At 27.2% G+C, this 17,290-nt stretch overlaps 1 protein-coding gene across 1 annotated transcript; it reads left to right on the forward strand.

Annotated features, from left to right (window-relative positions):
• The first annotated feature begins 8,549 nt into the window (after positions 1-8,549).
• LOC124945104 (transcription factor TGA7-like) lies at positions 8,550-10,944 on the forward strand. Its single transcript, XM_047485476.1, has 8 exons — positions 8,550-8,904; positions 8,974-9,069; positions 9,144-9,203; positions 9,317-9,394; positions 9,566-9,623; positions 9,902-10,173; positions 10,253-10,480; positions 10,563-10,944. The coding sequence occupies exons 1-8, from the start codon at positions 8,647-8,649 to the stop codon at positions 10,710-10,712; spliced, it is 1,200 nt and encodes a 399-aa protein (XP_047341432.1). The 5' UTR covers positions 8,550-8,646; the 3' UTR covers positions 10,713-10,944.
• The last annotated feature ends 6,346 nt before the right edge of the window (positions 10,945-17,290 follow it).

The raw sequence follows: 17,290 nt of genomic DNA on the forward strand, positions 1-17,290 counted from the left end.
GGTCAACCCACAATCCGACCCAAGTATCCAAATTAACCACAGCTCTTGACCCGGCAATCCGGACACTTTAAAAATTAAGTGTCATTATATATATATATATATAGATATCAGCTAGCCCTGTTAACGTAGATGGTTACTTATCATTTGCATAACCTTTTTTTTCGTTTCTTATTTCTTATCGATCATCGGTCAAGGATAATTTGCAGCGACTTATAATATTTAGTAGAGATTCTTCCGACACCGTTTAATTGATTTGTTGAGATAGTTCTACTCATCACTCATCGTTCCGGATTTTTGGAGTCACCCTTAAAAATTTATAATTTTCTTTATTATAATTTTAATTATTGTAAATATGTCATATTATTTAATATCTAGATTTTTTTTTAATTATTTTGATTTTATTAACATTATTTTACATTTTGATTTTTGATATATAAGTACTTGTTTGAAATAATGACAATGAATTTTTTTTAATAAAAAATTGTAAAAATATTATAATGTTTTATTGTATTTAAAATTAAATTTTATAAAAATAAAGTAATAGTATTTTATTTAATAAATTGAATAATTAAATTATTAAAAAATATATTTATAATACAATGTGACATTAATGATTTTGGGAAAAACTACCAAAATAATCCGCATCAAAGTCTTATTATTATTATTATTATTCATTTTTTTAGGATGGGCTGTATTGGGATTTTGTCCTAGGAATTTTGGGATAAATTTAAATTCATTCTTTTACAATGTTGATTAAGACTCGGGCATATTTGATCTTGGTTATTCAGGAATAAAATCAGTTCTTTTTATAAAAAAATTAAAAAACTAATTTTTAAATGGCTAATTACATTATTATCTATACATTTTTATACTCATAAATTAATAATAAAATTATTAAATATTTAAAATAGGGTATTTTGATATTATGTATATTTAAAAGTATGATTTGATTGATGAAAAGAAGTTTAATTAAATGTTTGATTTTTGGAAAAATAAAATAAGACAAGCATGTACATCTTATTATGGATTTGATTTATCAAATATTTGGTCATTTTGATAATTATTTGAATATCCTACCAAATAATTCATACGAACAAATTTTAAAACAATTATTCCAACAAAATCGAGTACAAAATATTAACATAGTAATAATTTTAAACTGAATTTCTTATTAAACAAAGACATATAAACTTTTGAATCAAACAAAAAAAACAAAGAATATCGAATCAACTTCATATAAAAATAAGTTGGTATACATTCAGATGTATCTATAAATCATAACCTTAATTATATAATTTGAATGTGAATCGAATTAGTTAATTTATTTGAATGAAATGTATTTTTGACCATAATATGTTTTTATTATATCAAAATCATATATTTGGGGATTGAATATTTTCGTTCAAATTGGTCGATTTGGTGGTTGATCTGTTTTTGATCGATTTGTATGCTATACATTTATTTCTCAATATAGTTTTTGTGTTATCATTTCATTTATTTTTTTATAATACCAAAATAAAATTAAATGCCTTCATTCATTTGGAACATCAAATTAAAAATGTTGATATGCACTTAATGAATAACAAGGTGTGCGGACAGGTACATGTTTCATGTGTGGTTTGTTCTTCATATGTTGAATGTACTGTATATGTTTTTCTTATATTTGAGTGTCAATCTATACATATCATTGATACAAACATAATAATTTGACATGTTTCAACTTATAAATCAATATAAATATGTTAAAAACAAATGATATGGTCCTTCTTAGACAAAGTTTTCACCACCACAAATAGCCTATTTATACATATTTCTATTGTTTCTTTTTGTTGGCTAAATATTTTAAATTTGATTGTTATGTTCTACCTTAACGAATTCATTTCTATTATTCTAATTGTTTACTTCAAATAGTGTGAGACAGTGAGACCTCTTCGTTGATACTAATAAGCATAATGTTTATATTTATAATTGTTAAGAACACGTAAACCTACAAATGTGAAGTGATATAACTAGATATTGTTGTTTATTTTCCTTTTATTTGTTTGAATTGGTGTCTTTATTTTGTAGGCGATTTGTTTGTGTTTTGTTGATGACTTTTATATTTAAAAATAAAACATAGTTTATTTTTAAAATAAATAAATAGACCAGAACTTCTTTATGGGCTGGTAATAATATATGAGCTGATAAATAAATCACCAGCCCAGGAGAAGAGGATGGGTCATAGACAACATTGGGCCGGTTAGATTTTAGAAGAATAAAGCGTATATAAACATGGTAGCACTTTGATTTTTATCTTTTAGCTAATCTTTGATTATGTATTTTATTTATATCTTTTAAAGTGGAAATGAGTTTGTCTAAAAATTAAAAGTTGTAAATTTATTAGTTATTACCATTGAGAACTCTCCAGAAAAAATACATAAAATAAATCTTGGTTTATTTCTTTTAATATATTTTATAAATCTTGGTAAAACATAAGTTTGATTAAAAATATTCAATGTTTTATGTATTTATAAAATTAAAATACATTTAGGAATTCTAAATTAAAATAGTATTAGATATTAAACAATTTAAGATCAATCGCTAAAACCTAATAAAATTGAACTAAATTATAGCAGCTAAATAGAAAAGGTGTATAGGACGTTTTTAAGCAATAACCTCCTTGGACTCATTTTTTAGGTGAAAAGTAGGGATGAAAATTATAATTCACTAAGTTGTTTTTGATCCGAATATCTTGTTATGAGCGGGTTTTCTTCTGTATGACCGGAATGGGACGGATGATAATTGTGTATCTGTCTCGATCTCATTTCAATTATGTCACAAATATTAATAAATATAATTAAATATATAACATTACTAATATATTTATTTATTTTTCATATTTTATATAAAAAAAATCTTTATAATAATATAAATTTTTAATATATTATAATTTATATTATATTAAAAAAATATGATCATATAATTTTATCAAACAAATTTATTTTTGTTTTAGAGTACGGTGCCCCGCGTGAATCATTGAAATCGAACAAACATGATAGTTGTTAAAAAAATATTCCCGAAATAGAATATAATGTGAATGATAAACGCATTTCTTGTCCTGATCCGCTCCATTTTATACCATCCCTAATAATGACGTATTTTCACTAGTAAAATGTTATTTATTTAGTAAGAATAAACCAACTTCAATAATTTAGTTTATTTTTATTGAACTCCTTTGTATATTTATTTTTATTGTGACATGGGTTTATTAGAGGATGTTTGACATTATTCTTTTTAAATTTGAACATTTTTAGTACAAATTGAACCTGTTTATTACCGTAAATATAACGTTGATTGCTTCTTCTTTTTTTATTACTATATATGCAAACGCAGTCTTAACATTTGATTGTAGTTTTATATTTTTTTTAAAATATCTTTTCGATTTATTTATTTTTTATTGCAAGTTATTAACGGTTGAACATTATAAAGAGTCACGGATAAAAATTATTATGCATAATGGTGTTTCTTTTAGATGGAAGATCCTAAATGTTACATAATCCTATATTTATTTTAGATTAATTAGTGGGGGTGTCAATAGTGACATAATGGTGTCACTTAATTATTATTATTAATCCTGAAGTGGTAATAGCACTTTCCTTAAATAAATATAGTGTTTGAAAATAGGAGGATCAAGTGAGTTTGACCTAGTTAATAAGATACCTAGGATAATGAATATTCTTTTATTGTGAAAGAATGAATATTAGTTATAGAATTGAATTTTTTTTTTGTAACATATAAGATAAAGTTGATGATGATTTTGAGACAAGTTTTATTAGCTTCATATTTAGATATTCACGATTAAGATGTAATATTGGATAGGAAGTAGTGACATCATATGAAAACCAAGACAATTATTGGAACTATACATTATAACAAGTTCAGTTAAAATTTATGCAACATGAATAACGACAAATTTTATGAAAGGTAAAAAATAATGAAATTTTAGCCTGATAATGTTGTAATCTTTGCTTGAAACAAATTGACGATTTCTCATTAAAAAAAAATATGTCAAAGATTGTGCTACCTCTCGTTCTTTTATTTAATGTGTTTCGTGATATCTTAATGTTAAGCTTATTGAAAGTCCTCTTTGTAAAACAAGAAAGATAAACTCACTTCTTTTTCCATTATAGAGGGTCAGTTATTATTTTGACCATTAATCGTTTAATTTTTTTTTTTTTTTTTTTTAAAGATTTGCATGATACATTACTTCACACGCACATATATATGTTTTTATTTACGTTTTTTTGTATTAAAAAAGAAAAACTTGTTTAGATATGTAACAATCATTTGTTTTTTTTATGATTGTTAATCAACTTGTGATAATCATTTTAATATTGTTTCGACAAGATCGACTGGGGAGACCAATTTATGATGCTAAATTCCTATGAATTTTCAGCAAATTGGATTTTGCGACATTTATTCGTTGCTAAATCCATCGTCACAAAAATGTTTGTCAATATATTAGCGACATTTGTTTATTGCGACGGTTTTACACATAAAATTTTCCATCTACTTTTATCCAACTTACATAGTACTGCTTTTCCGTCTGAAGTAATTTGGGCATATGTAAAAATCATTCAATTTTTCTTACAACCTAAACATGGATAAAAATATCAATTATTTATTCATTTTTAAAGTAATTAAAACCATTTAATTAATTATATAAATATTACTATAATAACTAGACTTCTCCGAACTCATTGTTACAACCTTTGAAACGATGACCTTCGGTCTCCATTTACAACTAGTTGATACCCGGAATTTTCTAGGGTTGTCATCAACTACGGTTCTCAAGCTGAGCATAACATCTCGACTTTCGATTTTTGAAGATCAAGTTATAAGTTTGTCCCATGTTGAACAAAAACAGCTTTCTTAGGACATTCAGATTCCAGTTTATCTGGAGCTATATATGGTGCTTGTAGATGAAGTCCTTAGTCATAATGTCCTAACCAAAAAAAAGAAAGAAGAAAAAAAAAGTTGTTGATGTCAAAAGTCTTTAATAATATGACCTAAATCCATCTCTTTCATTATCTTTCTTTTTCTTCTTTAATTTGTTTTTCCTCTACCCTTAATGGAATCTTTCCCTTTTTTCCTTAAACAAGTTAAATTTATCTTTACAAGAAAACTATAAAAAGCTGCAGTCGGTTTGAGTTTCCTTAATGACTAATTATCTAACATGGAACATATATATATAATAAAGTTTTATTCTTTTATCTTTATAGCCTCTATGAACAAATCATCGTGTCAAATTCCTAGTGGATAGCAGGTGGTGGGTCGAGATAATTAACTTGTCTCCAATACTCGAATAATGATCGGGTTTAATTGTTGACATTAACTTTAACAATTATATTTTTTTAGCCGAATGAAGAAAAAAAATGATCACTAGGTTAATCTCGAAATATATATATGTTTGTGTTCAGAATGAAAAAGTGAAATGGAGAAGATTGCATGCTTTATTAAGTAGATATGGAGAAGATGATTAAAATTAATTAATCCTTACTTTAACATTATTAATGATTTGAATTCCACCCACATATATATTTACATGTTGTAGCTAGATAGCCAGCAGCAAGCATGTGGTGTCTATAACCAAAGATCAACTAATTAAATTGCAGTTTTATTATAATTAGAACTAAGTGTGCCCATTATTTAATCACAATAAGTACACTTTTTGGTCCTTACCCATTTTAATTTGTGCTTGGAATGTGAGAATATTCCTCTCTTTTTGTTGAATGGTGAATATTCTTGTGCACACTAACTAAGATACCTCTCAAGTCTATTACTTCAACCGCATGGATTGCTTCGTGTCCAAGAACATCGCCTCCCAAGATCCCGAGAATTTGGAACCTTTCTGTCATGCACCACAAAAACAACTTTTTTTTATGTCGCGGCTTGTTTTTCATAATGCAACTAACATGGAAGGCCTTTGATGAGGAAAGGAGTTCAAGTCGGTTTTGATTGTGTTAGAAATTGATTGATAAAGCTTTTTTTTACAAAAAGAAATTCGTTTGGGTTAGGGTTTATACAAGTTCAAACATATATATGAATTGAGTACGTAATTATCTAATATGTAATAGATATATTATTCGAATATCATGTTTAATAAACACAAAACAAGACTATGAATATCGAGATGTAAAATCACTAGTTAACAATGAACATTTAAAATGACTTTTTATTGTTTGATGACTCCGAGAACATGTTTAATCATTTTTAAATTGTTTATAATAAATATCTAATAAAAGGTAAATAATAATAGTATAATAAGACATAGACGTGTCAATTAACTTTAATTGCATATAGCATCATCATCTTGGAGATATAAAAGGTAATTAAAGCCATTGCGCATGATCAACATTAATCTTATAATGCCACTTGATAAATTATATGTCATTCCTTTTCCTCTTTTGTTTTTTTGCACTTTCCCTTTGTATATAATGTTATGCTTATATAAATATAACATGCATAATTGCTTCTTTTTATTTAAATAGTCAACAGAAACCCAATTATATATGCACTTATTATTATTGATCAAAAGTATGGACTAAGAGAACAAATATTTCATCAATTTTCACTAAAAATATCTTAAATTGAGGTGAAGAATGGATTTTCTTGGAAGAGAGTCATCTATGATGCAAACATAGATTGGAATAGTTTCACCTCGGTGCTCAATTTCCCAGCTTTTGTTCGCGTGTTTATGAAAATCCCATACGTGAAAACATCGGGTTTCCATTGTTTCGAGGTTATGATCATGTCATTCCAAAACCGTTTGGCCTCGCGGAGACTACCCATAACGCACCAACAGTTCAGGATGATGTTCATTGTCTTGATTTCGGGTGGTTTGGATCGTGTTAACTTTTTAAAGTTAAAAAAAAAAAAATTGTTTATATATTGTTGTAAGGCCTAGAGAGAATACAAAATCAATATATAATTCATAGTGGGATGGATGGATGGATCTTTCCCCATCTATGGCTTATAAGCTTTGTTAGAGCTAGATCTACTTTCTCTAACTTTTTCCTTGGCCCATAAAACTAACCATCTTTGCTTTAACTTTCTTTCTTTCACATTGAAACTCCCTTTACCAAAAAATTGGATGAATGGTTTTTAAAGTTGAAGGGACCCTGGCCTCAGTCACAAGCTGGCTTTGATCATGTCTCTATGGAAAAGGAAAGGGTATCAAAGCTAGCTATCATTGAAAAATAAAATAAAGAAAAATAATACAAGTCTCCTCATCATGTCCTTATCTCAATACCATAAAAGAAAGTAAATAAATAAATTAAAAGATAAGTTAATTACTAATTGTATATAGTGGTTAAGGAGACACAAGTGTTTCAATGCAACACAACTCCAACCAAAAGACATGATCTTAATAATGACTTTTATATTGGGTAATTTTCCACTTTAAAGCTTTGATGATTTGGTTTGAAATTTGTTATTGTCAGTAAAAGATGATAATACCAAATTTCAAAAAATAATAACACTTTTACATGATTGTAATATTTTGTGATGATAAAATATAGTAATTTTGATAAGAATATGCAATTGATAACTTACCAAACTTGTATATGAGTGTGAACTTTTTCTAAAAAATAACCCAACACTTGTATTATTCCAAATGAACTTTCTACTCAGCTACCACACATTCGATCGGTCAAAAGACGCCTTTGTTTTCACAAACTTGGTACAATTAAAACCAATCTTTTTATCTTCTTCTTTTTTCACTTTGGTTGAGAAACTAATTAATTAAAGAGTTTCTCAATCCTTCAACTTTATAATAGAAATGGACCGAGATAGATATTGGAGCGACGAGAAGGAAAACAATAATGTTGCAATGGATTATACGATAACTTAACTGAAAATAGTTTTCTAATAGAATAAAGATATCAATCACGTTCTATTCTCAATACAGACTCCAAATAAAGAAAATATTGGTCTTCTTTGGAAATTTTTGTAGTTGAGTTTAAACTAACAAATATTATTAAATGTGTTAATATATACATAACTAAAATATATTTCAGAATATTTTTTCATCTAAATCAACATCTCAATAACATATTTAAAAAAAAGTTTTAAGTAAATTAAAAAAAATATCGCCAAACTCAGCTCCAACTCCGAAGCTAAGGCGTTTCCAAACATGATTATGTAGTAAGCATAAGCATTGTAAATGGATTATATTTAATATATCTTCCACCACCACCGTTATAATTCTTGTCTTAAATCAAAGTGCTTTAATTGAGAATATAAAAATGTCTGAAAGGAGAAAAAATATTTCAAACAATAAATAAATGTAATCAATGTAACAAATAAAATAATGGAATAGTGCGAAGTATGATTGGCGGTTTAAAACAATTAACTTTATTAATTTATTATGGACGACAACTATATGATTTGTCAAAAGTAGATGGTACTACGTCTACGTACATCATTTATTTCTTTAAATTTATTTATTTGTCACACTTTAAAATAATACTATATAACCATCTACTTCCCTCACTGTAATCTTCTGTCTGATCTATATCATATAATTAATTTCTACAGATGATCATCAAACTACTTTCTTCTATCTTCTTCATCAAATCTTCATCGATCATACTATAAAAAAAAAGTATGAAATCTTCTTCATCTGTTGAATTAGCAGGATCAATCAGGATGGGTACTGGTGTTTATGATCATAATCAGCTCCCAATATTCCATAATCATCATCATCATCAGATTAATAATCATAATTTGATGTGGGAAAACACTTTGAAAGGTGATTTAATCAATATTACTCCAACTTCCTTCACTAGTTCCTCAACTATTGTGCATCATCATCAACAACAACAAATAATCGAACAAGAAGACGATCATCGTCGCGAAATCAAGGTTAATGATTAAATTCAGCTTTGATTTAATTATTATATGTCTCCTTAAACCAAATTCTATGTTCTTCAGCCTGCAGATCATAATCATCAATATAATACTACTCCAAGTGAAGATGCTCTGGAAAATTTGGAAATTCATGAAGAACCAAATCGCCCATTCAATCGAGTAACTAAATAATTCTCTCTTTTTTTTTTTAAGGAAAAACTTGTCTTTAATTTCGTCTTGTTATTTGTTTTCAGGTGGAAAGGCGTCAAGCTCAGAACCGTGCAGCTGCTCGTAAATGTCGTTTGAGGAAGAAGGTGATCATGAAGAGAACCCTTCTAAGTTCTAAGTTTTAATTTCTAAGTTCCAATTGTCTTGTACTAAATAATAATAATTGTATTAATAAAATAAGTTGTTTTTCTTAATCCAGGCATATGTGCAACAACTTGAAACATGTCGATTGAAGTTGACACAGATGGAGCAGGAACTAGAAAGAACTAGGCGGCAGGTTCAATTTATAAAAATTATTTCGGTTCAAGTTATGATATGATTTGTCATAAAATATTCAAAATTGACATTTTTGGATCATAGTTTAGATTGGATTCAAGTTTGATCAATAATTCATAGATAAATTTACTTAGTCATGTAACAGTTCAATTGGACAATTCAATTGTTACAGGCTTCATATGGTGGGGGAGCTAATACAAGTGGCCTATCATCTTTAACTATAAATCCAGGTTTTCAATTTTGATAGAAAGGAAATTTATTTGCATATCTCTATCTGCCTTTAAATTTGGTCATATTTTCCTTATCAAAACAATTTGCCCTCAAATTTGTGAATTGAATCAAATATGCCCTTAGGATGGAACTTGGAAGTCCTATAATTAGGGTGATTTATTAGTTTTTTTTTCTATTGATTCAGAAATGTTTATACTCTTTATAACTTTTATTGAACTTTTTTAGGTCATGAGTGATGAAATTTTGTTGTTTTGGTCATTGAAATCGAATTGGGCAGGGATTGCAACATTTGAAATGGAATATAAGTATTGGGTTGACGAGCAAAAACGTCAATATCAAGAACTAAGAAACCTATTACAAGTACAAGTTGGTGAAGAGGAGCTTGGTGTATTTGTAGAGAACGCTCTTAATCACTATTACAAACTTTTTCGCATGAAGGTTGATGTTGCAAACATCGATGTGTTTTTTCTTATATCTGGCACTTGGAGAACGCCAATTGAGCAATTTTTTATTTGGATTGGAGGATTTCGCCCATCCGAGCTCTTAAACGTATTTTTTTTTCTTTCCAATTTTTTTTCGTACTAGAAAAACAAAACATGAGATTCAAAATCCGTGTTTGGTTGCACAGATTATAGTTCCACAACTTGATCAATTGACGGAACAACAAATTCTACAAATACGTAGGCTGCGACAATCATCGATTCAAGCCGAAGATGCTCTTTCACAAGGCATGGATAGGCTTCAACAATCATTAGGTCAAAACATTGCGGTTGATTCATCGGATGTTGAAAATTATAGATCTCAAATGACTTTAGCAATTGAAAAATTGGATGCATTGGAAAACTTTGTCAACCAGGTAATTATAACTCGTGTTTCTACTTTCTATACATGTAATATGTTTTATGTAAATAATACAATGATTTCGAAAAACCAAGCAGGCAGATCATCTACGTCAGCAAACTCTAGTTCAAATGTCACGAATCTTGACTAATCGCCATGCGGCACAAGGGTTAGTCGCTCTAGGGGATTATTTTCAACGTCTTCGCACACTTAGTTCTCTTTGGGCTGCTCGTCCTCGGACCACATAAATTGTATGCTCGGTTAAGCTAGTAAAAGAGAAATGAACCGAACTTTTATTACTTTTGTTACATATATATTTGTAGAGAATCAATTATAATAGAGGCTTGTTTTTCAAATGCTAATATGTATATATATCCTTTTTTTTTAGTTTATTGATAAAATTTTCATCTGGGAGCTGTTTGTACTGGATCATATATAAATCTAATTAGACTATTGAGTAATAAGGTCTATTTTGTCTCATTGCATTTCTTGTAGACTCCAATTGTTCATTCCACTATAATATATATTCATCACTTTGGCCAATATATTTTCTTTAAAGTGGACATTGTTTATTTTCTTTTAAATCATCAAAGTTAAGTTTTAAATCTGATTCATAATAAGTGATTAAATATTGCGATAAAACAATGAAGGAAGCCCTTTACAAATTCGTAAAATCATCTCGAAGTTGGACACTTAATCTCTAATGACATAGATATTACAAATTATGGCATAGAAAATTTTTCTGGACTAATCTAAATCTAATATCAATTAAATCTGTTTATATTTATTTTTAAATTTAAATAGTAAATAATTATTTAAGTAACTCAAATAACAATAGTTTACTAAAAAAATTAGAAAAGTTAAAGTTCAATTATCACTCCTTTAAATAGTATAGTTTCTTAACATTCCAATTGTACCAATTTTCTTTAAAAAAATAGAAATTTAAAAGACTTGATACTTTTTATTCTTGAAAATTTTCAAAGATTTGCTTCAAAAACTAATTTATCAAATTTTATTTTTGTACCTTAGCATTGTAGACTGGGCTTAAAGCCCATGTATAAATTGGATCTTCTAGATAGTTAAGCCCATGTAAGACCTCAATTTTAAAATTTGATGAATTGGGATATATTGATAAGAATAATTACAACAAATTAATAATATATATATATATATATATATATATATATATATATATATATATATATATATATATATATATATATATATATATATATATATATATATATATATATATATATATATATATATATATATATGTGTGTGTGTGTGTGTGAAGGAGTTTTCTTCTCTCAATTTAGTTTTCAAAGTATATATTAAAAAGGAAAAAATCAGAATAACTTAAGCAAAAAAAATCTTCTAATAGATCAAAAATTTCAAGTTTCATTCCCAACTAACATCCCTTCAATTGAATCAAATTATTAAATGAGTTAATATAGAAAACAAACTCATAAATAAGGAAATTCAGTAAATTATTTTTGTTTAAGAAAATTGGTAATTAATTAGACTTATAATATATTACAAATAACATAATATTTTTGGCTATGAGAGGGGATGAAAGAGTTAATTGCTACTTTCTAAAAGTATATACATCTAATGTTTCAAATAAAATTACTAAGAAAGGTTGCTCAGTATTAATTAATTGTTGTAATTTTGTTATATTTATTTTAGATGGAATGATTGAGAATTTGGATTGGGTCACCATATCCAAAACTCATAATAACATTTAATTAAAACATCCCACACACAATCTCCTTAGAATCAACCATCACTTTCCAAAAAAAAAACTTTTCACCTAAACCATATTTATTATAGAATTAACCCATTTTTAAAATCACTAATGAAATGGTTAATAGAGTCAATGAAAGACAAAAGAAAAACTCAAAAAAGTGACCTACCTCATTGTATAAGATTTATTAATATTAATTTATCACAATCTCTTGATACATGCTAAATATTTTGTTTGTGCTCTTAAATTATTAAGGGATACTTTATTTCTTTTATTGCTCCCCATTTTTTCATTTACAAATCAATTATTAAGTAAAAAAAATCATTCTTTTACGTCACACATAAAAATCGAACATTTTATGCGAAAAATAAGTTGTGTAATGAGTTCATACAATTTTAAATAATTGATGGAGGTCTAAAATGAACAACTAATAAGTTAAATCAAGATTCTAAAAGAGCTCAAATCCAAATGATTTGTATTTCATTTTATTTACAAGATAATTGTTTTCTCATTAAGTTATGTAATATATATTTAGCTATGATGCTTTTTCTTTCTTTAAGTTGTTTTCATCATGGATTTTCTCAATCTATTAATGTCACATTTGCTTAAGAATTTAAACCCAAAAAAATAAAAATAAAATTTTTTGTTTCTTACCCCCAAAAATACCATGAATTTATAATATAATTGCTTCATTTATTATTGTATGTATGTTTTGATTTAAACAAAGCATGTGCTTACTAATTAGGTAGAGATCGAGCATGTGACATGAATCAATAAAAACTAAAAATGAAGAAGAAAATATACATGATTTTGATCCGAATTCACATGATCATTTCACTTTAAAATGTCCTCATACATATGAATGTTCTTTCTCTCTCTCCAACTAAAAAGTTGATTAATGATTCTCTTTGACCTTTTTAAACTTGACCCAAATTGCATGCGCAATGTTTAGGTAATATAATCACCAAAATTCAACCACTAACAAACAAACAAACTTGGACCTTCAACACATATTTGAAAGTGATTTTATATTATTGATATTGAGGAAATAATTATATAATATAAGCTTTGGATACTTGGTGGAATGCATGGGACAAAGTTAAAATGACCCATTGAAGATGGCAGGTTGGGCTTGAATATTTCTACATTCAACAGTCATGTATTGTACAAGTCAATTATATTGGATAAGTGATCTAGATATTTGGATTGAAATTTTTATTATGGAATAATAGAACTATGAATAAATCTAAGAGCCACTATTTAAAAAGTTCTCTTAAATCATTGGGTAACTTAATTAATCAAGTAACAAATGATCTTATCTAAGAAAACTTGTCTCAACTTCGATTCCAATAAAAAAAATTCTAATTTAAATGAGAGTAACGATAGTAAAAGGTAATGCTAGCCTCATTTAAAAAGAACTCGGTAAAAAAAAAAAAAAAATTTGTTTCCAGAAAATATAATTATTAGTAAAACCAATCCTAATTAGGTTTTACATAACATTTATAATCACGGATTGTAAAGGTCAAACCAACATTCATAATGAAGTAACAAATTCAAATAAATTTCTAACCAAAGTTATTACTGAATTAATTTAAAGTGGAATAAATTCTTACAAACATAAGGATAAAATAAAGATGGAAAATCTCGAAAATCCCTTTGAGTTCAAGCTACCATCAGACGTGGAAGAAAAATGCGTTCGATCATGGGAACAGGTGATAGTGGGTAATTATATTGGGAAAGAATTTGCCACTTTTGATGCTACCAAGGAAGAACTCATGAATAAATGGGGAAAAAAGGTCTAATGAAAGTCACCTCTAACAGTCACGGTATGTATTTCCTGAAATTCAATTAAGAGGCTAATCTTGAGAAAATTTTAGAGTTGGGACATACACACCTGGGGAAAGAATGCATGAAGCTCGAAAAATGAAAAGAGGGTACGAGCTATGACAGTATTCCAAAAGAAACAGTGCAAATCTTGTTCAAGTTGCGAAATATCCCTCCCCACATGTAAAACGCGGAAGCCTTAAGACATTTTGCTAGCCTTCTAGGAAACCCGCTATACATGGACAAAATCACTAAGGAAAACGAAAATCTCATATATACTAGGATGAGCATTGAAGTTCAACCCAGAAGTGTTCTCCCCAACGAAATTACAGTGGTGGATCGAAAGGGAAATGCTACCAAGATGGGCATACACTATGAATGGCGACTGTACAGATGCGTGAACTGCAATACCTTTAAACATTCTATAATGAGATGCCCTAAATTAATGGCTAACCAGAAAGCAAACCATGAACAACAAATGCATAATGGAGAAGCCAAGAAACAAAAGGTTCCTAGTTTAAATGAAACAGTTGTGGAAAAACAAGCAGCAAAAAAAAAGCAATGCCAAAGGGAAAGATGTTCAGAATTCGGGTGAAGGAACAAAAGGAAATCAAACTCAAGAAGAGGGAAGTAAGAAAGGAAAGGAAATTGATGAAACAAGGGATTCTGAAGAAGATAAACCTAAATGTAAGGAAGAGGAAGAGGAAGATGCAGAAGATGAAAGCAAATATACAACAGAGGAGAAGGAAACTAAGGTTGTTGATCTTCAAACACGGAAAACTGAAGCAGAGAAAAGTAGTGACAAAAACCTTGAAAACCTAAAAAAGAATACATTTTACTATGTTAGTACGAGTTCATATAGAGAAAGATTAACAATAAGTGCAAACAGACATCATCATTTGCTTCAATTCAATCTCCTTTAATGAAGAACGCGATAAGATTGGGACGTGGAAGAATGCAATATGGTCAAAATGCGGATATGGAGACAACATATGTTGTGATGTCTAGATTGTAGTCTTTATTCATTTTAATCTGTGTTTTGTAATGTGATTTGACTACCACCATTCAGAAACTTTTGGGTCTTTTGTTTGTCATCTTACAATCAAAACTAGGGTTGGTCTAATTTTGATTATTGACACTTCCTACTTTTGAGCTTTTTAATGAAATGGTGTTAAACTGTTTCTCTCCCCCCAAAAAATAAAGTTATTAAAGTGAGTTCATATTGTATTATCTATTTCAAACCTATATTAAATAAAAAGTATTTTATTTAATAAAAATTTAAGTTTTATGTTCTTAATCGTAATGAGTCATCATATCCAAACGAAAATAAACTCGGACACAAAAAGAAAAGTGACAATATTGGTATAACTTGGAAGAATGAAAATTTTGAGACAATGTAAACCCTAATTAACCTCCTTGGTTAAAAATTAAAATCCAATAGACTAGTATATTTATAATTATTGAATATAATAAAATAAATAAAGAATGTTATGAAGAAGGGAACAAAATGCTAACTATACTTAAAAAGCAAAGAGAATAATAATATGAAAAGAAATGAATGGGGGATAGAGAAAGAATTAAGATGATGTGGATTTAGTCCAAAAGAAGTGATTTATTTTCAAACATAACAATAGCGACGTGTTTGGATGCAACAAAAACACAAATGGACAACAACCGCATCATATATAGTGAGTGGAGGGGAGGACAGGGGCACTACTCGAGTTGACTACTTACACTTACATCACATCTCATGTGGTTTAATTTGTTTCAAACAAAAATTGGACTATTCTAAACGTCCCCTTCATTCTTAATGGGAATTGGAATATCACTTAAGTTAACAGATAATTGTAACCCATTTTTACATTATTTTCAAGTTTAAGAATGTTTTAAAATTAATATATTGTTGGCTTAAAAATTAAACATATAAAATTCATCTCCAACATATAAAATAGTAGATCCCGCAATTTTAGATTCGACACGAAAACGAACACGAAAAAAAACAGATTTGAGACTGGTATTTTTACGTTTCATTTTAGTCCAGAATAAAGAGATTAATATTAATTATATCAGGTTTAAATCAGGTTGGGTTCAAATTTAGTTAGATCAATCGATAAATTACCAATAAACTAATAAATAAAGTCAAAAATTTTAACACAAATTACTAAATATATCAAATTTAAGTTAGTAGTACTCAATTAGCAATTTTGCATCCCCAAGCATAATTCAAAACCCAACCAAGATGGTTCTATTTTTAATATTATTATTATTTCGATTATCATTAGTATTATTTTTTAACATTTATTTTATTTTATTTGTATACAATTAATTAAAATAAATTTACATTTTAACACAGTTAAAATATATTACATTTTTAGATAATAAATTAAAATTTTATTATCTATTCAAAATTTAATAAATGATGATAACAAATTAATAATAATATGTATTAAATAAAAAAAATATAAATCATACAAATTCAAGCTTTTGTATAATTTTAATTAAAAGAGTAAAAATGTCTTTTTATTATTTACCTACATTTTATAACATTATTTTAATTAATATATTTAGCAGACTAAATTCAGTTTTTAATTATTTAAATAACCTAAAAAAAATCAAATCCCTTTTATTCATCAATTCATAAATTCAAATATTAAAACATATTATATTATAAATTATTATTTTTTATTTTATTTATATATATTAATACTTTTAATTTCTTTATATATCTTCTTAAAATCATCATCAATCATCATATTTTTCTCTTTTCAAATTATTCAATTTACTTCTAGCGAACTAACCCTAACTTTTACATCCCATCAAATAAATCCAAAAAGAATAATAAAATGAAAGATCATAAACCAAATAAGCTTTATTTGGAAATTTCAATTATGCATCGTATATAATTAGTTTAAGTGAAAAAATATCAAATATTTAATATTTGTTTTTTTACTTAAAAAAATGTTAGGTGCTCTTATTTTTAGAAATATGTATCCTACATTAAAATAAAACTAGATCAAAACTCACAATTATTTAGTATGAAATATAAAATTATATCCTTAACATTTTAGATGAATGTATTTAAGTCCTTGATTCAACCAATGTTATATACATTAAAGCAATATAAGATAAATTAGAGCCCTTAAATATATACTCATATGAATTGATTATTAAATTGACAAAAAATCTTATATAATAATTAAAAAATTTTAATTATATTTTTATTAAAAACTATTAAATAAGACGGAAATGCTAACT

Source organism: Impatiens glandulifera, chromosome 7, assembly GCF_907164915.1.
Source record: "Impatiens glandulifera chromosome 7, dImpGla2.1, whole genome shotgun sequence".
Lineage (NCBI taxonomy): Eukaryota > Viridiplantae > Streptophyta > Magnoliopsida > Ericales > Balsaminaceae > Impatiens > Impatiens glandulifera.

Bases quoted from the DNA above. Each gene is read 5' to 3' on its own strand.
- LOC124945104 (XM_047485476.1), top strand. From the start codon at position 8,647: ATGAAATCTTCTTCATCTGTTGAATTAGCAGGATCAATCAGGATGGGT. The intron at 8,905-8,973 runs GTTAATGATTAA...TATGTTCTTCAG, and splicing joins ATCATCGTCGCGAAATCAAG to CCTGCAGATCATAATCATCA. The intron at 10,174-10,252 runs GTATTTTTTTTT...TTGGTTGCACAG, and splicing joins GCCCATCCGAGCTCTTAAAC to ATTATAGTTCCACAACTTGA.